General features: G+C 49.1%; 1 protein-coding gene across 2 annotated transcripts; it reads right to left on the minus strand.

Annotated features, from left to right (window-relative positions):
• Nucleotides 1-431: 431 nt before the first annotated feature.
• KIF2C (kinesin family member 2C) lies at nt 432-20144 on the minus strand. 2 transcript variants are annotated; one of them, XM_006728983.2, is made up of 21 exons: nt 19964-20143; nt 18799-18893; nt 16112-16213; nt 15893-15941; nt 13384-13506; nt 11306-11428; nt 10670-10770; nt 9951-10046; nt 9453-9507; nt 9205-9367; nt 7422-7512; nt 7112-7175; nt 6944-7035; nt 6014-6156; nt 4784-4988; nt 4560-4670; nt 3433-3500; nt 3014-3119; nt 2804-2917; nt 1181-1304; nt 432-1084 (listed from the first exon to the last, which is right to left on the minus strand). In XM_006728983.2, the coding sequence occupies exons 1-21, from the start codon at nt 20025-20027 to the stop codon at nt 1002-1004; spliced, it is 2172 nt and encodes a 723-aa protein (XP_006729046.1). In that variant the 5' UTR covers nt 20028-20143; the 3' UTR covers nt 432-1001. The 2 variants fall into 2 exon arrangements, with proteins under 2 accessions (XP_006729046.1, XP_030878654.1); XM_031022794.2 differs by lacking the exon at nt 2804-2917 and having other exon boundaries at nt 19964-20144.
• Between the last annotated feature and the right edge of the window lie 718 nt (nt 20145-20862).

Genomic DNA, 20862 nt, shown 5'->3' on the forward strand with positions numbered 1-20862 from the left:
ACCCTCCAGTTCCCAAATTGTCCATGCTCTATCCTTGGTTTCTCAGTCCACTGGCAAACTTCTAATTTTTCCAGACCAAACTGGTGTTGCTCATCAGATCCTTTCCCATCTAGCAAGCCAAATGCCTTCTTGTCAGTGTTGCCACAGAATCTTTTAATGTGACTTGAGCAGACCATAACTGACAGAGCACCATCTCTTTTCTGCTTCTAGCTCCTGGCCCCAGGAGAGGACCTGGGACCAGGGAAGCACCGACAAGGCAGGGGCTGAGGCTTTACCGCATCACTGAAACTGCAGGTGTGGATCTGGCCTCCTTAGGGAGAGTACAGAATCAGCACTATGGAGAGTGGCCTCCTTAGGAGAGTACAGAATCAGCACTACGGAGAGTGGCGGAAGTGTCTGTCCTTAGTCCTTCCCACACACCACTCAACAGATTGATTTTTCCCTCTTTCTTTATTGTTAGACACAATGTATAAACACGTAAAACAGAAAACAGCAGGGATCCTCTTGAGCCTGAAAAACCAGCAAGGAAGAGATCCCAGAGACTTTTTTTTTAAGTACAAGACATAGTGCCTGAACCAAGGGCATGGAAGGCAGGCCAGAGCCAGCAGAGAGCTGGACTAAAGGCTCCTTCCCTCTCCCCAGAGCCAGGATAACCCCACAGAGCACCCCACCAGTAGCCAGTCCATACAGGCAGAAGGCCACCCAAGGGAAAACTCTATACCAGAGAGTCTTCCCCTCCTGGAGAGAAGGTAACACCCTTCCCATCCTCTTTCTTCCCATTCTTGCTCCCTTGAGGGCTACAACTGAGGAAAAGGAAAGTAGTGTCCCATGTTACTCTGACCCCCTCCCCAGCTGCCTCGGGCCCCCATACTTGGCATTTACCAAAGCCTGTCCCAGCTCAGACCCTGACTAGTCCCACCCGGCGCCCAAAGTTTGCTGGGGAGGGATGGAGAGTGGAAGAGGCTGGGTGTGAAACCAAACAGATCTTTTATTTGCAGTCGTCACTGGGGCCGTTTCTTGTTGCTTATTTGTTTGCTGGCCTGCTCTTCCAGCTGCATGGCCAGGCGCAAGGCCTTGATGACATCTGGAAGGAAGGGGTTGGGGGGGCACTGTGGGTCAGCGGGGGTCTCAGAGGCCCCTTTCCCTCAGGGCAGAGGCCCCATCCTCCAGCCATACCCACCTCGCAGGGCTGAGAAGTGCTTGGCTTGCTGGACCAAGGCAGACTCTGCCTTGTTCACGAAGGTCTCCAGGTCATAGTCCGGCTGCTCGGTCATCTCAGAGAGCTCCAGCCAGCCTGGCCCTTGCTGTGGTGACACGGGAGAACCTTGTCAGTTCAAAAATGGTCAAACCAACTTAGCAAACCCTTCCTGCTCCCCTACCACCTGCAATGCAGACGACGTGCACGAGCTGCCCATTCCTTCGGCCACAGCCCACACTCTGCCTCCTGACCTCCTCGCGCAGAAATCTTCAACTGAATCCATCCTCTGTCCTGCCTCTAACTTGTCCCTCTCCCCGGGTCAAATGAACGTCACAATCTGTCTTGAGACCATGCCAGAAATGGGAGCAGCAACTTTATTCTTTTACCCTGCTTGTCCCCAGATCCTACCAATTTTGCCCCTTAAATGGCACCTGAGTCTCATGTTCTCACTCCAGTCCCATGGTGGCCGTGGCCACACTCTGTCTAGGCACCAACACCTCTCTTGAACTCTTAACAATAATCTCCTAACTGCTCTTAACTTCGAAGTGCCTCTACTCATGCTCTCCCACATTCCCAAACCAGGCTCCACATTGCACCTAAAGCTCTGATAAGACCATGTCATCTGATCCGACCACACTCCGCTTTACTTCCTTCAAAGGCATCCACTGCCCTTTCGACCAAGTCCAGGCCTTGGGAGTGAACCATGGGCCCTCTAGCTGACCTGGCCATGGCCTTAACTCCATCATCTGCTCACTCTTTTTGCTTTGGTCAGAGTGAATCTCTCATTCTTCCTGAAAGTACCATGGCCTTTCACACATTTGTACCCCTGAGCACTCCAGGGAGGGAGGACAGGCTTAAGCGCTTACTCTTCATGTGCCCTCCTCAGTTCACAGTGGCCCAAGCTCCTTTCTGTGCTGTACCCTGAGCACCCCCCTGGCAGAGGGCACTCTCGGGCCTCCCCTCCCCCTGCAGCAGGAGTCACAGCAGCACCAGCACCCAACACCTACCACACACTAACTGCATGCTGTGCACTGCTTTAAAAGCGTATCACTTAATCCTCAGACACAACCACCCTGTCTTGCCCATTTTAGAGATGAAGAAACTGAGGCCTAGTGATGATAAATGACTTTCATAAGGAAATCAGCTTATAAATAGAAGAGTCAGGATTGATCTAGTCTTATTTTAGGGCGTACTATCCATACCTCATGTTTTTGGTCTTTGGTTTCAGCACAGCGGTTGACATACAGAAAGTACTCACCAAACACTCGCTGAATAAACAAGCCAAGGTCTCTGCATATAAATCACTCTCCAAAACCTCAATCAGGAGCATAGAGGAGAGACACTAGCTCTGGCTAGGAAGATGGAGGAGAAAGGCTGTGTGGGCCAGGCTGGAGAAGGGGGTATGTTAATTAGTTGTTCTAGAACAGCTAGATGAATAGGTAGAGAACGAAGGAATGCTAGGTAGAGGCCTGCCTCTTGCCATCCCTATCTGAAGACTTGTGGGAGCAAAGCCCAGGTCACGTTCAAAGAATGGTGATAAGCACCACCGAGGGGTTCTGCTAGTATGGATATCCAATCCCTCCCTAGCCAGGGCCAGCTCCTCACTTGTATAATCTCCTTGAGCTCCTCCACGGCCCTTTCCTCCAACTCCCTGATCTGAGACATGGCTTCATTAAAACTGGACATCTGGGAAGATAGTTCCTCCTCTTCCTTGGAGAACTGAAGGGGCCAAAAGGAGAGGTACAGCAGTATGGTCTAGTCCCGACCTCAGCAGGCCACATTTCCGTTCTGCCTGGCCCCACCCCCACGCCTTACATTGCCTGTGATCAGGGACCCATGAGAGCTGGCTTCCACCTCTTCTGTTTCCATCTGAGTTGGCTGCTCCCCACTGGACCCACTGTGGGGGCTCAGCTCCTTGACCCTGAGGAAACAAGAAGGTCTCAGAGCCCACAGGAGCCTCCTTGGCACTCACAAGACTGCAGCACCACTCAGACCATGAGGCTCAAGGGGAGAAGCAGCTTTGACTTTGGCCTAGAGGACCCATGTTGGCTCTCGACCAAGGCCTGAAGGGGACTGGGACAGACCATCTAGCATCATGTCTGAACTCCCAAGTCTCAGATTCACTGAGTCACAGAAGAATATACAGTAGGTACTGAGACTCCAGAGCTCCTTCCCTCTTCTTTTCCTCCCTCCTGCACCCCTCTCCCCATCCCACTGGTCATGGGTACCAGTACCTGTCTGCATATCTTAGTGTGTTTAAAGTATATTCACAGGAGCTTATGCCTGGTGAGATCATGGCAATCTGCAAAAGGGGGAAACAGGCAGTTAAGGGTTGAAGATCACAGGGTAAGTGCACTAGACCTCCTCCTGCTGGAGACTGCCAGGAACTATCTATTTGAGCTGCTGACACCCACACAGTATTGAAGCAGGAAGCTAATAATTAAGCACCCATTCTGTGCCAGGCAACTTGCCCCATGGGCACCGAAAATTAATGCACCTTGAAAATGGGTTCCTGGTGCATCTGGTTATCCCCTCTGTTGCTTTAGCACTTTATTGATCCTCTCACCAAGGTCATATCTTAAGGAGCGGTGGCTCCTGCTGGAACCTTCTATTCAGCTGGGCTCAGGAATGATGGTTTAGAGCTTAGTCAGAAATTCCCACCTTCCCTAGTAGGCTGGGAAGAGGAGATTCCTTGGAGGGGAAGAAGGGCAGACCCTAGCTAGCAGGGCTTGTAGATAAAATAAGGGGACAAAAATCATTTAAGGCATAGCCCTTTCCTATCTGCAAAGCTGGGAGCCAACAAACCTGAAGGAAGCCATAGAGGAGATGAGAATTTCCCCCTCCTGCTTTCCCATAGCCCTCCTTCTGATTTCTGGGACCCCATTTCACCAGGTAAGGGAGCATGGACCATCCCCAAACCAAGAGCTGCCCAGACATACAGTAAAGTGAGCATATCCTTTCCTTCCCTCTTGAATAGGCGGAACTTGGTACTAAAAGGCCAGGTGGGGGCGGGGTGGCGACTGGGGGGGTACAGTCAGTTGAGCATCCGACTCTTGATTTGGGCTTATGTCCTGATCTCAGGGTCCTGGGATTGAGCCCCATGCTGGGCTCTGCACTTGGCGAGGAGTCTGCTCGAGGATTCTCTCTCTCCCTCTCCCTATGCCCCTACCTTGCTCGTGCGTGCACGTGCTCTCTCTAATAATTAAATAAATCTTTAAAATAAGTAAGTGAATAAATAAAAGGCAGCAGGGGATGCCCAGTCAAGATCAAGTCTGGAAACCCAGGTGGCCAGGGGCGCCAAACCTGCCCACAGACAGGACTCAGGGTCTTTCTATACCACCTCCAAAGTGACCCTACTCACCATGCAGGTCCTTGAGTTCTCCCCGATAAAGGAGTCCCTCAGCACCTGTGTCAGCTTGCTCTCTCGAAACGGGGTGTGAGCCTTGTTCTGTCCCAGGGCCCTGATGCACTCCTGTGGGAGAGCAGGAGCCACAGTGGTCCCTTCCTTCCTTCTGGGCCGCCCACTCTCTCCCTCCCTCCACCAGGAGCCCTCCGGGCCAACCACCTCTGTCTAGGCCCTGCTACCTTCAGAGCCAGGAGGCTCTTGTTGATTTCTGCACCTTCCATGCGGGTCTGCCGGTCAGCACTGGAAGTGTCCGCACCTCTCTCATTCCCTGCCAGATCCACCAAAGAGAACTTGCCATGCACTCTCCCTTTGGCTCGAAGAAGAATCTGGAAGCAGGCATGGGAGCGGGAAGAGTTGGAGTTGGCAAATGTCTGCCCAGAGGTCCTGTGTCAAAGGAGAGCAAAGAAAGGCTATGAGCCTCTGAGGTTACCAGCCACTGTGGCTCCCCAGAGTTCAAGCACCCCACTCCACAGCACTAAGTTCTCTGGTACAAGGGGCACAAGTCAGGACTCGGAGCAGTCCTGTGTCTTCTTGTCCGGACTTCTGTTTTGTCCTCCGTGGGCAGCAGCTCTCCCTCCAGCTCCGGACCTAGCAAGTTTTCCTGGCAGTGAAAGTACTGGATTCTGTGCTAGGACCTTAGCCAGACCCGACGGCCCAACAGCACATGGGGAAGGAGTGGCCTGTGTTGCAGGGCCCAGGGAGAGAAGGAAGGGTTGTCATGAATCACTTGTCAAAGCTTGAGGGCCCTGAGGAGGGCAGCCCGTTCCCTGGGCCTCCATAAGCCACCCAGCACCCCACTGCACCATGCCTGGTGGCAGAGCACTTCCCTAACTCTATAGAGGAGCTAGGACCCCATCACTTCCAGCCTAGAACATACCCAGAGATCCTGTCTCCTACCACAGAGGGAGAGAAGAGCAAAGAAAAACCTAGAGAAGTCAGGAAGTATGCTTTGGGGTAAGAGCCTGGAAATAAAGTCTGCCTTTCGGGGGGGAAGCGGAAGCGCCTGAGTGGCTCAGTCGGTTAAGAGTCTGCCTTCAGCTCAGGCTCAGGTCATGATCCCAGGGTCCTGGGATCGAGTCCCACATCGGGCTCCCTGCTCAGCAGGGAGCCTGCTTCTCCCTCTCCCTCTGGCACTCCCCCTGCTTGTGCTCTCTCTGTCAAATAAATAAATAAAATCTTAAAAAAAAAAAAAAGTCTACTTTGGTTAGATTTAAGACACTTTGACTCGCTCCTGATGAGCCTCTGGCCTGGGGTCATCTGCCCTACTGAGAGTCCTTAACGCAGGGGCCCTCACAGCCCTCACCAAGCTGCAGAGAGCGGCACTCTGTGGAAACGTCATTGGGCTTAGAGCGAGGGTCTGTCACCTGAACCAGGGATTGGGGGGCCCTTCCCATCACCAGAACTCTGACCTGCAGGCACTGCCTATGTCGATCATCTTGATGACATCGTCGGCACAGCTAACCAGATGCTCCTGCAGCCCCACCACCTGCACCTGCTGCTTGCCATCTTCCAGCACACGCAGCTTGGCTTTCTTGTTGAGCAGGTCGAACAGCTGTGCCAGGCAGGGGAACAAGGCTAGGGCTGTCAGGGGCCGGGCACCCCACCCGACACCCCCATCCTTCAGGGCCTGTCCCAGCTTAGAGAAGGCTGGCAGCAAGGAAGGCAGAGAAGCTAAGCCGGGTGCAGGGCAGTACCCCTGAAAGCCGAGTCGGGCTGCCTCAGTGTGCTCTGACTCTTACTTTGCTAGCTATGGGAGCCTAGACCCGTACCCAACAGCTCCGGGCTTATTCCTCATCTGCAGAATAATGACGATAATACTTCCTCAGAGGTTACTGTAGTGAACGAATGAGTTGAGACATGTGCTTTAGCACACGATACCATATCAATAATCCACATTAGCTATAATTATTATTATTATCCTTGAGAGCCTGCTCTGGGGAAGGCAACTCTGCAAAAGCATGGAGTGTAGAGAGAGAGGGTACAGAGTATAAGGGGTGGAGGAGAGAGTGAAAGAGAAAATGAACAGAGAATGAATGTACACAATCAGGGGAAGAGTAGAAAGGTTATAAAGGAGGTGGGTCAAGGGAGGGCAGGGCACACACAAGGCAAGCTGCCCATGTGAGAGGGGGCCCTGAGGAGTATTGCTGCCCTACTTGTTGAGCTTGGGCCCCATCTCATCATCAGATGAAATCTCCCACACATGTCCGGGCAGAGCAGCCCATCAAAGGCTTGACGGCCCACAGGTTGTTTGGTTTCTACAATTTCTAGCCAACCTCAAGGATTTAGAAAGTTCAGGGGCCCCAACAGTATAAATAGGGGGCTCCTTGCCAGCTAGCTACCTTTCCATTATAGATCTCGAAGAATGTCACATAGACTTCCAGGCCCAGGTTTCGGTAGCGGGGCTGATTCTTCAGGAGGAAGACATCTCGGGCTATGGAGAGAGCCTGGATTAAGTAAGCAGCCTGGCTTTCTGTGCCCAACCCCGGTGCGGCAGAACACATACTTACAGGCCATGGCATAGATCCCTTTGGATGCTTTCTGGGCTTTCCCAGAGAGGTCTCCGCCCATGGTCTGTAAGGGAAGGGGTGGAGGACGGTGGTACATACAGGGCCTTGGGCCTAGGCCAGAGCACCACTGGCTTCATCGCCGCACCAAAGGCCGAGACGCTGCCCCCGCAGAGGCGTGTGGCCCTAGGGTATCTGCTGATGGAGTGTCTGTGCCAACGGCACTTTCTGCAAGAAGCTCACCGGCTTCCTTTTCAGGGACCCGGTGAGATACCATGGGCAGGTCTGCTCCCAGCCAGGCCTGAATACTCACATGTGTCTTGCCGCTTCCCGTCTGGCCATATGCAAAACAGGTTGCTTTTCCCCCTTCAAAGATGGTCTGGACCAGTGGCCTTGCTGTGAACCTAGGAGAAAGGATAGGAGAGAGTATTTATCTCTCCCTAAAATGTGCTTCCTAGAATGTGGTCCTGTTGGCTCTTTCATTGCAGAACTCCTGGGGTCTTCAATTCCTCCTTCCAAGCACTAGCACTCCTCTCCTGCAAAGTGGTCCTACTGGACCCCAGCCCCATTAATAAATTTGAAATTCTTCCAACCAACTGGGGAGGGCTGGACTGACCTGCCAAGAGTAAGCAGGTGGCCTTCACTCTAATTGAGCCACCAGCCCTCCCTCCAACCCTGGAGACCCAAGGTGAAACCCTGAGCTTAGTAGCTGACCGCCAGCATAAGAAACACTACAAAGATCAGCGGAAACCCTCTAAAGTAGGACCTTAAAATATTTTAGGCTTTGTGGGCCACATAGGTATCTCTCACTTTTTTTTTAAGGTTTTATTTTTAAGTAATCTCTATGCCCAATGGCAGGTTATAAACTCATAACCCTGAGATCAAGAGTTGCATGCTCCACCAACTGAGCTAGCCAGGCGCCCAGCTGTCACATTAAAAAAAAAAAAAAAAGATCCTTTAAAAACATAGAAACTATTCATTCTTAGTTTGAGAGCCCTTTTTATAAAAAGGGATTGTGAGCCAAATTTGGTCCATGGGCTGTAGTTTGTCATCCTCTGGTCCGGAGCAGTCCTGATAATAGAACTTTCTGTGATGGAGCGCCTGGGTGGCTCAGTCGGTTAAGCATCTGACTGTTGGTTTCAGCTCAGATCATGATCTCAGGGTCAGGAGATGGAGCCCCACGTTGGGCTCTGCGCTCAGTGGGGATTCTGCTTGAAAGATTCTCTCCCTTTGCCCATGTGCGTGCTCTCTCACTCTCTCCCTAAAATAAATACATGAATCTTAAAAAATAAATAAATAAATAAAAGAACTTTCTGTGATAATAGAAATGCTCTCTACTGTGCTAATAGCAGCCGAGGCCACATATGGCTATTAAGCACTTAAAATGTGGCTAATATGACTAAAGAATTGAATTCTAGGACGCCTGGCTGGCTCAGTTGGTAGAGCATGCGACTCTTGATCTCAGAGTCATGAGTTTAAACCAAAAAAAAAAAAAGAACAACTGAATTCTTAATTTTATTTTTTATTTAAATAGCTACATGATGGAGTGCCTGGCTGGCTCAGTCAATGGCGCATTTGACTCTTGATCTTGGGGGTTGTGAGTTCGAGCCCCACCTTGGGTGTAGAGATTACTTAAAAATAAAAATCTAAAAAAACGGAACAAGAACTAAAGACTACATGAGGCTTGTGGGTGCTGTATTAGACAAAGCAATCCCAGTGTGTGCAGAGTCTGCTAAGCTTAGTGGGTAACAGAGTGGCTGCATAAGATACTTGAAGAACCCCTACAGCCTGCCCAGCCCAGCCTCAGCAGAGTGTAATGCGTAATACCTCACTTATGAGCCATTCAAGGATGGGCTGCTAAAGATGCAAAATGGGATATGACAAGCCCAAGCTGGGCCTTCCTGGTGCCTGGGAACTGGAGTCGGAGTCAAGGCTGTAGTCAGAGCCGGAGCTAGCTCTGTGACGGCTGATCCAAAGAAAATACGAGATCAGGAAGGTCTCAGAGGTCAGTGTGGCTGTGAGTAGTGTTATCACAATGTCCCGCATGGAAAAGAGGAAGGCTGGGAGAAGGGGGAAAAAAAAGGCAAGAGACTAACCTGTAGACAACTTCATTTGAAACTGTTTCATCAAATGCAAAGTCAAAGCAGAAGGCTTGGTTCTCCAGATACTTTGTTAAGTCCACTTTTAACTTGGGCTCGTGGACCAAGAGGAGACACTTGCTGGGAACGGAAATCACATCAATTTCTTTCTTGGCCAATTCTGCAGAAGGAGAGTATTTCAGGGGATGATTCCTGGACACGGAGGATGTCAGTCCAGAGCCTCCTTCTGACTGATCAGGGCTTACCTTGTTTATTCAGTGGGCGTTTCCTCACACAGACACATATCCTGTGCTCTTCGATCTTCAAGAGGATGAGAGAAGGCAACCAGCCAGTGAAAGGTCAGAGTAGTATTGAAAGAACCCCTCCTCTTCCAGTCCCGTGTCTGGCCCACTCAGGGGCCAGGACCTGACACTAGGACCCCTGCCTCCGCTCTGCTCTAGAGCACAGCAGACAGCTCTGAATTTCCTTCCCAGTTTCCTCACTCTGCTGCCTACAGGTTTCAGTGCTACTTGCATGGTTATTAGTAAGGATCTAGCCAACCTATGCAAGTGAGGAGGGTGGGAGTTTTGGAGATCAGACTCTCCCATCCAGCCTTACTAGCTCTAGCCCAACAAAGGGTACTGAAAATACCTCAAGGGTGAGTGGAGGTTCCTGTAGGGTCTCACTCTCCTAAAGGGGAAATTTGTCTCTCAATCGTACACTTACTCAGGAAGGAGAGGTAGAAGCCCTTTGGGCTTACTTACAGGATCAGTCACAGTAAGCGGATGACATTCCAAAGTGGTCCGAAATTCTTTAATCATCCGGGCGAATTCCCAGTTTGGAAAGCTGCTGTCATACTCCTGTTTGGGACAAGGGCGAAAAAGGACAGATGGCTGACATGCCGACATATAAGTGCTCTCAGAGCTCAGTGCTAAGCAGCAACAGCTCTTTACATGCATATAGCCCTTCAGTTGACAAAGCCCCCCCAGTCTTAACTTCCTCCCACCCTGGCTCTAGGCTGAGAACTCACGAACAAAGCCCTGAAGATGGAGACTGGCAGGGGGTTGCCTAGGCATGTACCAAACCACTCTAGGAACTAGGGCCAGAGCCACTCTCCCCTTTTAGGAGCCCAGCAGGTTGAGATTCCCAAGAGCAATGAACCCAATTGAGAGGAAGTGCTCCAAACTGGAACTCCATTGCAGCACTTCCCCCGCCCCCACCAACACAACTGGGGGGGGGTGGGCAGGGAAGCAACTCTGCCCAGTAGCTCCGTTGCCACCACACATATTGGTCAGCATGAAATATTCCTCACCCGAAGGCTTCAGAAACTATCTGACTTATTTCTTCTCTGAGTCCTGAGAAACCAGTTAAATGTCCTAGATATCAGAACTGGAGCCTCAGAAATGCTGGGGCCCAACTGTATCTCTGTTGCTGGTGAGGGTGCAGGACATCTGTCTCAAAACCCTTGACCTAAGAAAAGTACCTGTGCTCGCTTTATTCTCATTTCGGAGTTCTGGGCCCTCTTCTCTTCTCTCTTGTTCTTCATTTTTTCCATTTCCTTCACAATACAGGATTTCCTCCGAACTGTGGGGAGCAGGGGAAAGGAAGCCCACTATTACTTGTCTAGGCCAGCCGGCCTACTCTTCAGTTGCTGTACTGAGTCCTGGGCCTTTCCTAGACCCTTTTTTTTTTTTAAATGACCACATGCAAGGAGAGGCAGCAACAGATGTGACTGTTGGGAGGGCCAAGCCCGCAAAGTAAAGACTTGCACAAGCACTCTAGGCCTAACCCAAGCTCTCTCCACGCCTCTGTGGCATTTTCTCACAATCAGAAGAGGGGATACCATCCCTGATTGATCTTGATGGTCATTCTGGTTTATCTTTCAGGTGTCGGCCAAGACTTGAGCTGTGACAACAACTCAACTACATCCGAGGGCTCCTGTCAGCTAGTGGGGACAGGGTCACCTCTTGTGAAAGACTGATGCCAAAGACACAGGAAAACATGCCCCCATGTGACAAACATGGTTTGAACTCAGGTGCCAAAGCAGGCCAGGTTTGGGACAGATGGAACAACCTGTCCTGCACCAGGAGCAGGAGAGCAGACAGCTCGGCACATCTACCTGAGTTCACAGGGTTTGCAGAAGAGCTGCCTCGGATGGAATGGACTTGCTCTTCCACTTCCTCGCTGACCATCGTCAATGGTATTTCAGCCACTGCCGGGCAGGAGGGCCTAGGGGGGCCAGCTGTGGGGGAACAAGAGTCACTGGCGAAGCAGGCAGGCATACCAGAGCTGTGCTCCTCTGTGCAACCGATTGCAGCTCAGCAAGGGCTCAGGTTCCCACAGTGTGATCAGAGCTTGGGCTTTTCCCTTCACCTCAGCCCACACCCTGAGCCCAGTCAGTCTCTCTACGAGGGCTGGCTCCTGGGATCAAAATTCTTGGGAGGGTGGGGTGCTTGGCTGGCTCAGTCAGTAGACAGTACAACTCTTGATGTCAGGGTTGTAAGTCTGAGCCCCATGTTGGGTGTAGAGATTACTTAAAAATAAAATCTTTAAGGGGCGCCGGGGTGGCTCAGTTGGTTGAGTGTCCAACTCTTGATTTCGGCTCAGGTTGTGGTCTCAGGGTGGTGAGACTGAGCCCCACTTCAGGGGAGTCTGCTTGAGATTCTCTCTCTCCCTCTCCTTCTTCCCCCACCCCCCTGCTTTCTCTCTTTCTCTGTCTCTAAAATAAATAAATAAATCTTTAAAAAATAAAATCTTTAGGGTGCCTGGGTGGCTCAGTTGGTTAAGCGACTGCCTTCGGCTCAGGTCATGATCCTGGAGTCCCGGGATCAAGTCCCGCATCGGGCTCCCTGCTCGGCGGGGAGTCTGCTTCGTCCTCTGACCCTATCCCCTCTCATGTGTTCTCTCTCTCTTTCTCTCTCATTCTCTCTCTCTCAAATAAATAAATAAAATCTTTAAAAAAAAAAAATATATATGTGTGTGTATATATCTGAAAAGGTATGTAAATAGCTCAGTATGGACTTCACCACAAAGGAAAAGCCTCTAAAGGCCTGAAGACTTTAGGCTTGACCCAAGCCTGGGTTCTCAGGCCAGGGCTTTCTACTCATTTGGAAGAAAAGCCAGGATTTTCTGACTTCTCCAAAGCCTTGGAGCCTGGATGGCTAACAGGAACAGACAGAAAAGCCAGGAATAACAGGAAACTGAGTGGAACACCTGGGTGGCTCAGTCAGTTAAGTGTCTGCCTTTGGCTCCGGTCATGATCCGAGGGTCCTGGGACCAAGCCCCGCATCAGGCTCCTTGTTCAGCAGGGAGCCTGCTTCTTCCTCTACCTGTCTGTCTCTCTCTCTCTCTGATAAATAAATAAAATCTTAAAAAAACAAAAAACAAAACCAGGAACCTGAGCCACAACTAAACATACTGATTCAACCCAGAAAGGTACATCCCATGATAACTCATTACTTCCCATACCTGGTTGTGACCCTTTTATTTACCTTCATTTTATTAGAGCTGAATTTGACATGTAAGACGTAATGACTGTATATCTTACAAAATCTGCACCTGCTTTATCTAATAAAAGTTAGCAACTAAAAATATTTTTAGGGTTTTTTTTTTAAAGATTTTTATTTATTTGAGAGACAGCATGACTACGGGCAGTGGGAGAGGGAGAAGCAGACTCCCCACTGAGAGGGGAGCCCGACATGGGGCTCAGTTCCAGGACGCTGGATCACGACCTGAGCCGAAGGCAGACGCTTAAACAACTGAGCCACACAGGTGCCCTTAAAAATATTTTAAAATTCCATTTATACAAAGTCCAAAGTTAATTTATGCTATCAGAAGTCAAGATTATAGGTACCCTTAGGGGCTTAGGAACTGTCGGGAGCTTGAGGGGGGCTGTTGGGTTGCTAGTAATGCTCTGTTTGATCTGGGTGTTAGTTACATGAGTGTGTTCAGTTTGTGAACTATATACTCAATGATACATTTGCTTTTCTGTATATATATTATGTTTCAATAAAATTAAAAGAGTAAAATGAAATGATTTCCAAATAAGGGAGCGGGGGGCAGGGCGGGGGGGAGCACGCCAGAACAGAACTGAAGCCAGGGGAATGTAGGAATCTCAGGATATTCTAGAACAGGACAGGGCAATATATGAGGAGCTGTTCCAGAACCTCAAACAGGGAAAACAGATTCATTACTCACTGGGAGCTGAAAACTGCTTGCGGGAATTTGTAGACACTGGTAGCTCTACCTCCATATCATTCTCCTGAGTGGTAATGCGAACCTCTGAGACAGTAGACATTCGAGTGGAGCGGCTGCGGAGACCTGGAGAACCAAGGGCAGTGGCCAGTCAGTGCAGCGAGATCAGGAGGGCCAGTGGGGGCCACTGGGGGGCAACCCTCCAAGATTCTGTATAGGGTGAGACGGGTCCAGACCACCAGGAAAGGAGCCCACCAACTTCCCGTTCCTTCTACCCGAGGAAAAGGAAATATTAGAAAGGCCAAGTACTAGTGACCCCAAAACTAATCTGTTCGTCCTGCCCATCTGAGAGCTCCCAAGAGCAAGGACATCTCCCACAAGAGCATCTGTCTCAAGTAAATGGAGGGACCTTACAGCCAATCTGAAATCCTTTCTGAAGAGGCAGACTTAATCTCTGAGAAAAAGCATTATTAAACCTTAACTGCAGTGACACCTACCACTGTACAATCTTCCCATATTTCAAAACAACACTGTAAGGTAAATATCAGTGTTCCCATATGATGGAAGGGGGGAACGAAGGCTCAGAGAAATTAAGTGACCTGCCCATTGTCACTCAGTCAGTAAGTGTTGGAGCCAGGATGGGAACCCAAGACTGTCAAGATTCCAAACGCTGGGCTCTTCCCACTGCTCCAGGATGCTCTACAGAGCCAGGCCTGGGCCACATCATCGGATCACTACATCAGCAGGGTCAGTTACATTGATTTTCTGGAATCTTAGAAGAATGCTTAAGTGAGAGAAACAACTGAGTTGTATTTGAATTCTTGTTAACTTCTACCCATTTATATAGTTACCCTCCATAAGAGAGAAACAATTCATCACCTACGAAATAAGTCAGAAACTTGGAAATAGAACACCCGGTGTAACATAGGCAAACACCAACTTGTACTGAATTTCTGAGTCTCCTAAGTCTACGTTGATCTGATGGCTCTATATAATCCATGTCTTTCATTAAGAGCATAGATTATTGGGCGCCTGGGTGGCTCAGTTGGTTAAGCGACTGCCTTCAGCTCAGGTCATGATCCTGGAGTTCCGGGATCGAGTCCCGCATCAGGCTCCCTGCTCAGCAGGGAGTCTCCTTCTCCCTCTGACCCTCCCCCCTCTCATGCTCTCTCTCTGTCTCATTCTTTCTCTCTCAAATAAATAAATAAAATCTTTAAAAAAAAAAAAAAGCATAGATTATCATCATTTTCCTATTTCCTAAAAGATTTGTCATCTTGTGTTTCATTTCTACTGCTGAATAGCATGTACCTGTATTAGGATTTTTTTCATTGACGGGGCTGGGGCAATGTCCTCTGAGGGCAGGCATATGCAGTAAGACCATTCCAATTTCTCTTGCAGGTCCTTACAGTATAGCTAGCAAGAGGGCCAGCACCCCACCACTCAGGCCCAGCCCAAGCTTGCAATTACACCACCTTCCACCTGGGATCCCCCCAACCTGAAGGTCCAGGCAAGTGGTTTCTGGGCCCCTGTGGTAGTTGGACCATGTCAGGGCAGTGATCACCCCTGGTTGGCACAGGCCACACAGGCTTCGAGGGATAGCTGGCTCTGAGTCATAAGTTGGATTTCTTGGGCAATTTGCACCTACAGCCACCCCACCCCCTATAGCTACAGACTATTGTAGTCAGAGTTGGTGTACTCGGACTACTTCCGTGGAGAAAGCCCAACCTTCTCCTAGACTTCAAGGCAATGCTATTATTCTTCCCATCCCACCCCACCCCTGATCTCCACAGCACCATCGACTATACTTCCAAATAGCCCAGACCTAGTTTTTCTCTGGGCCTGCTCACCACCTCACTCCAAGGCACACTGTTCCCTTGAGGAAAGAAAACAAGCCCATGAGTGGCTGCTTATTGCTCTGGATTCTATGGGAAAGGCTTCTAGGCCAATTGGCAAATTTCCCAAATATATCAGGTCCTTGGGAGGTTGGCCTAAGGGCTGGATTCTTTTTTTTTTTTTTAAAGCAGTACGATTGAAGTACAAAAAGCTGTAGGTATTTATTCAACTGGAGATAAAGTAAACACCCATGAAACTATCATAATAATCAATGCCATAAACTTACCCATCACTTCCTAAGGTCTGTTTCTGCTCCCTTTGTTTTGTATTTTGTTTATTTTTATTTTGTTGTTAATATAAGATCTACCCTCATAGTAAAATTTTAAGTATACAATACAGTGCTGGTAATCACAGACCAGATGTTATACATGAGATCTCCAGAACTTATTTCCCAGAAATGAAGTTTCCCATGAAGCTTTGTACTCTTTGACTAAAATCTCCCTATTTCTACCTCCCTGTAGGTTGGATTCTTCCTCACTAAGATGCTTGGAAGACAGCAGAGGACTCAGCCCACACCTGCTAAAGTGGAGCAATGAGTCTATGCCACAACTTCCTGTGCCCCAGGAACATTATCCCAGGTACAAACCCCATGATGACAAGCCAAGAGAAATCCATTTACCTTCCTTCGGAGCAGGAATTTTGGAGTTGACTGATCTGCGTTTTTGTTTCTGAAAAACAGAACAAACCATCACAATAAATGGTTCCTAACAATATTCAAGGACCTATCTTAGGTCCATGTGTTATGCTGAAGTCCTAGGAAGTCCCAGAAAATCAGCAAAAGCCAAAAAGCCAAGCAGATCATCTGGGGCACTGGTTCGGCTGGATGACAAGCACCTACCTGGACCGTTACATTCTCTTGCAGGGGCAGATTATCCTTTGGGTGTAAGGGAAGAAGTTGTAAAAGTTCTGGGTTTATTGCGGCCACATCATCAAAATCAATCTGCAAGGAGCAAGTAAAAAGTTTTAGTGGAACAACATAGCTTCTTCAATCCAATTGCATCTCTGCAACCAAGGCTACCCCCAAATTCAGAATTTACCAACTCTAAGTTCCACCAAGTACTAATAACTATAAACAAATAGTCATTAGTCATGGTTTACCATCTAGATGGATATTGGTTCCTGATTGTCAAGCCAATGGTAGATGTCAGTGATGAGAACGAGGTAAAGAGGAGGGCAGACAGACAGGCAAACAGGTAGTCCACAGTAGAGCTAGGCCACTTGGCTCCCCTACTGTTCTGCCGGGCAGGGGGTCCTGCTGGGCACAGTCCCCTGAGCACCTCTTGATGGCTGACACGGAGGAGGAAACGAGTTCTAACTGTCCCGGAGATAGTCAAAATGGAGGGCCGTTCTGGATCTTATGGGCGGGGACAAGTTCCCGAGAGCTGCTACATAACCCTAAGTCTACCTACATTTTCTACTGGGCCCAGAAACTTCTTCCCCAGTCACGGCTTCCTGTTCATGCCTTCCCTACTTCCTGCTCATGTCTGTAATGAGGTCACAATTCTAGGTTTACATCACCAGAGTCCTGCAACCCTCTAGGAACAACTCAAACTTCATGAGCACAGTTCACAGCAGTTCACAACACAGTACCAACTTGGTTATCTGCATCTCAAAATGTTTCCAAGCTGAAGCATGTACTCCAGGGTGAAAGCTTTACCTCCTACATATGCAACCTATATTTATTAACTAGCTTATTCAAACATTTATTAGGCACAATTAAGGCAGTAAGGGGGAAAGTATTCAAAGATGAATGAAGACATATATTGCCCTTGCCTTCAGTTAGCTCATATTCTAATGGCAAAGTCATAAGCACAGAGGGCTAGAAACCAAGGCAGCACAGGACAAGTATAGAATCACCAAATGCAAAACCTGGCAAGTACTTCGGGAACCACACTTGTCCCCGTTTCTTGGACAGCTACAGACCCTTCCTACATACTCCTGTTTCTGACACTTCAACCACAGAAAACAAACAACATAGAAGACCAATGATCTAACCCTAGTTCTGACATTAAGTAACTCTCACACTGATGATTCAGGGTGAACATCCCAGGAGGAGGAGTAAGAGTGACGGTGTGAAGGCAGCAAGGCACTAGGCATGGTCACAGAGTGGGGGCCGGACCCATCTGCCCCTGGCCCAGCATACTTTGGAAGAAGAGCGTATGGTACAAAGAAAAAGGTTGACTGGGGTCAGATCCTGAAAAGGCTTTGAATGCCTCACGAAGACGTTCAGACCTTTTTCCAAAGGCAGTATTGAGCTGGAGTGAGACCCTACAAGAGCTATATTTCTAAACAACAAAAACAAGCTAACAAACAAAAACCACAAGGAACTACTAATAGCTGGTTAAAAATAATTTTGGAACCTCTTGACTCAAGGGCAGATAGTGTAAAGTATTCAATCCTTTTATTTCTCAAATATACCACCTAAAGATCTGCATACCTACCAGAAGGCACTATGCTAGGCAAGTCCTTTTCCTGTGTTATCACATTATGCTCCAGGAAAGGAGGTCCAGGTCTGTCTTATTCACCTCAGGATGCCATCTGGCATTTTGAAACCAGTACAAAATTATCTGTTGAACAAATTCTCACGACAACCTTATGAGGTAGATACTATCATCCTCGCTTTTTGGTGAGGAGATTGAATTTCTAAGAAAGTTGAAAACGTGCCTCAGAATACAAAATAGTGGCAGAGCCAGACTAGAATCCAGGTTTTTATACTTCTAACCCGGTGAACTTTTTACCACACCACAATGCCTCTAAAACATAAATGCTTTAGTCACACCTCTTCTCTTCTCAAAATCTTTCCAAGGCTCCCCAACGCCTACAGAATAAAACCTTAAACATGTTAGTGCCAGAGATGAAGACCCTCTGTCCCCTTTTTCAACTGTCCAGCATCCTGAGCCTTCCACTGCCTGGAACAAGCTTCTTCACTAGTCCCTAGAAGGGCCATCTCACTGTTTCTGCTAAGCCTTCCCGTCCCACCCCCACCAGTCAAGCTCATTCTCAGTGAGTTACCACCTCTGAGCTGCTCTAGCAGTATTCATCTGTGCCATTTATCATAAGTTGCCTTCGGTTCTTTGGTGTTTCAGAAATACTTTTGTCTCCTCAATGGGATTATCAGTTTTGCTCCCCAAACTGTCATAGGTAGTTTGCACTCAGAAGCTAGGGTACATAAGCAAGGTTTTAGGATTCTGTGCAGTTTGTCTTCTACAAACACACCAGAAACTGTTGATTGCTTCAATTTAGACCAGACCTGACTAAATAAAATCCTAAAGCATCCAAAGAGGACCGTGTTTAAGATTAGGGAGGACAAGGCAGCATCAGAAACAAGGCTCTCACAAGTTCCATTTCCACACAGATCTTTTTGTTTTTTTTTAAGTAATCTCTCTGCTCAACATGGGGCTAGAACTAGGACACTGAGATCAAGAGTTGCTTGTTCTACTGACTCAGCCAGCCGGGCACCCCTTCACACAGATCTCTTAGGGAGGAAGGTGTTAAATGTGGTAGAGGCATTCTCACAGAACTTACCTCTTTGCCCTTTGTGGCGTCTCCTTCTATCCATTCCACTGAAACACAGGATTTCTCCAAGTTCACAGTCCTTACATTGGCACTGTGGATTATGCCTACGGTATGAAAAGTCCAGTTTACCCATCTTTTTCACTTTTAGAATCCCACAGAGACTCTAATGTGGAGTTGACTTGAAGGAAGCGACAGCTGCCTTTTTCTTTCTTTTTAACACTAGAAGATAATATAAACCTCCTGGCACCTCACCCTTAGAATATCCCACCATGAGGTAGGCAGGGAACAGGTCTTAAAACTGAGCTGCAGGGGCGCCTGGGCGGCTCAGTCGTTAAGCGTCTGCCCTCAGCTCAGGTCATGATCCCAGGTTCCTGGGATCGAGCCCCGCATCAGGCTCCCTGCTCAGTGGGAAGCCTGCTTCTCCCTCTCCCACTCCCCCTGCTTGTGTTCCCTCTCTCGCTGTGTCTCTATCAAATAAATAAATAAAATATTTTTTAAAAAACTGAGCTGCAGGGGATAAGGATTCACCCCCCACTCAAAAGAGAGCCTACAGTGAGGTGAAGGTATGTCTGGGCAGAGAAGTCACTCTAGTCCTTCGGTACTGTTCCTCAACACGCACTGAGGCTCTAGTGCCCTCAGGTTTCCCTACCTCACTCCTGACATTATGTCTGACCATTCTCCTAATGACAGGGTATTAGACCTGAGAGAGATGCGGTAGCTGCTTAACCAAAAAAAGAGAACAGATTTGCACGCTCCTGTAGAGCAAGGATCTTTTCTGCCTGATTAACCCTGAATCCCAGTGCCTGACATACTGCAAGTGCGGAATATTTAGAGGAGAGTAAAGGGGCCAGGAAGCCGAGGTCCCTACCAAAGCAAGGCAATTTCAGGGGAGAACTCTGGAGGCGAAGTGAATCTAGCAACCCTAACTTCCTAGGAGATCCACTGACTTGGAGGAGCCCCGCCCACTTCCGAGGACAGGCAGGGGAACCACCGCCAGTGGAGAACCCCTGGACCTGGGTAGAAAAGACCGACGGCCGGTGCAGACACGCAGTCCAGGTGGAGGCGGGGGAATCCCCAACAGTGTCTCGACCCTGCTGTTTGGGGGGGGAGGAGCAGTAATTTCAGCCGTCTCACAGCCCACGGGTCCCCTTGACCTCGCGACCCCGCCCCTCACCATTACTGCGTTGGATCTTGATAGTGAGACCGGGAAACAGGCGGGCCTGAAGCGACGAGTCCATGGGCAGTCGCCGGGAAGAGAAACACGAAATGCAAAAAAAGCCACAGCTCCGCTAACCCTATCGAGTCTTAACGCCGCGCAAACCGCCGCAGTTTAAATCCCGCGCGCTAGCGTCTTTCATAACGTCATCACGCTGCCACCGACCTCGCTTCCGCCAGTCCGCGGCGCCCTCCACAGCCTATTGGGATATGTAGTCTCAGGTCGGTTTTCCGGCGCCTAGGACCGCTCACCCGCCTGGCCACACCCCCGCGCGCTGGGCCTACTGGGAGCTTGGCAGTAGCCGGTGGGAAGTTTACTTTAACCGACGTTACACGAAAGCTGGCTGCGCTGCAGGGTTCCCCAAAACTGAGAAATTCCAGTATGGTGTTTGAGACTGTGGGGTCCCTCAGACATCCCCACTTCTTCAGTTACTAGCTCAGTGACCTTGGGTAGTTTAGAAACTGGACTCGCGGTTTCCTTCTTTGCACAATGAGGAGCATGCTTTCTCCCTCACGGAGTTACTGCGAAATTTAAAAGAGGAACTATGTTTAAAGTGCTTGGGAGACATTACCTGGACATTTATTGTCTTCCACGTGCTAGGCATGGTGCTGGGTGCTAAAGATAATAATAGTGAACAAGATACAGTTCTTGCCTTCCTTGACCTAACATTTCTATTTTTTTTTAAAAGATTTTATTTATTTGTTTATTTGACAGAGACAGAGATAGCGAGAGCAGGAACACAAGCTGCGGGAGTGGGAGAGGGAGAGCAGGCTTCCCGCCGAAAAGGGAACCCTATGTGGGACTCGATTCCAGGACCCTGGGATCATGACCTGAGCTGAAGGCAGACGCTTAACGAC

This window comes from Leptonychotes weddellii, chromosome 4 (genome assembly GCF_054177405.1).
Source record: "Leptonychotes weddellii isolate Sample4059 chromosome 4, ASM5417740v2, whole genome shotgun sequence".
NCBI lineage: Eukaryota > Metazoa > Chordata > Mammalia > Carnivora > Phocidae > Leptonychotes > Leptonychotes weddellii.

Coding starts and splice junctions, on each gene's coding strand:
- KIF2C (XM_006728983.2), bottom strand. CDS start 20,027: ATGGACTCGTCGCTTCAGGCCCGCCTGTTTCCCGGTCTCACTATCAAG. Junction 16,214..18,798: donor ACGCCACAAAGGGCAAAGAG/GTAAGTTCTGTG, acceptor TGCTCCTTGCAG/ATTGATTTTGATGATGTGGC. Junction 9,368..9,452: donor ACGCCCACTGAATAAACAAG/GTAAGCCCTGAT, acceptor CTCCTTCTGCAG/AATTGGCCAAGAAAGAAATT.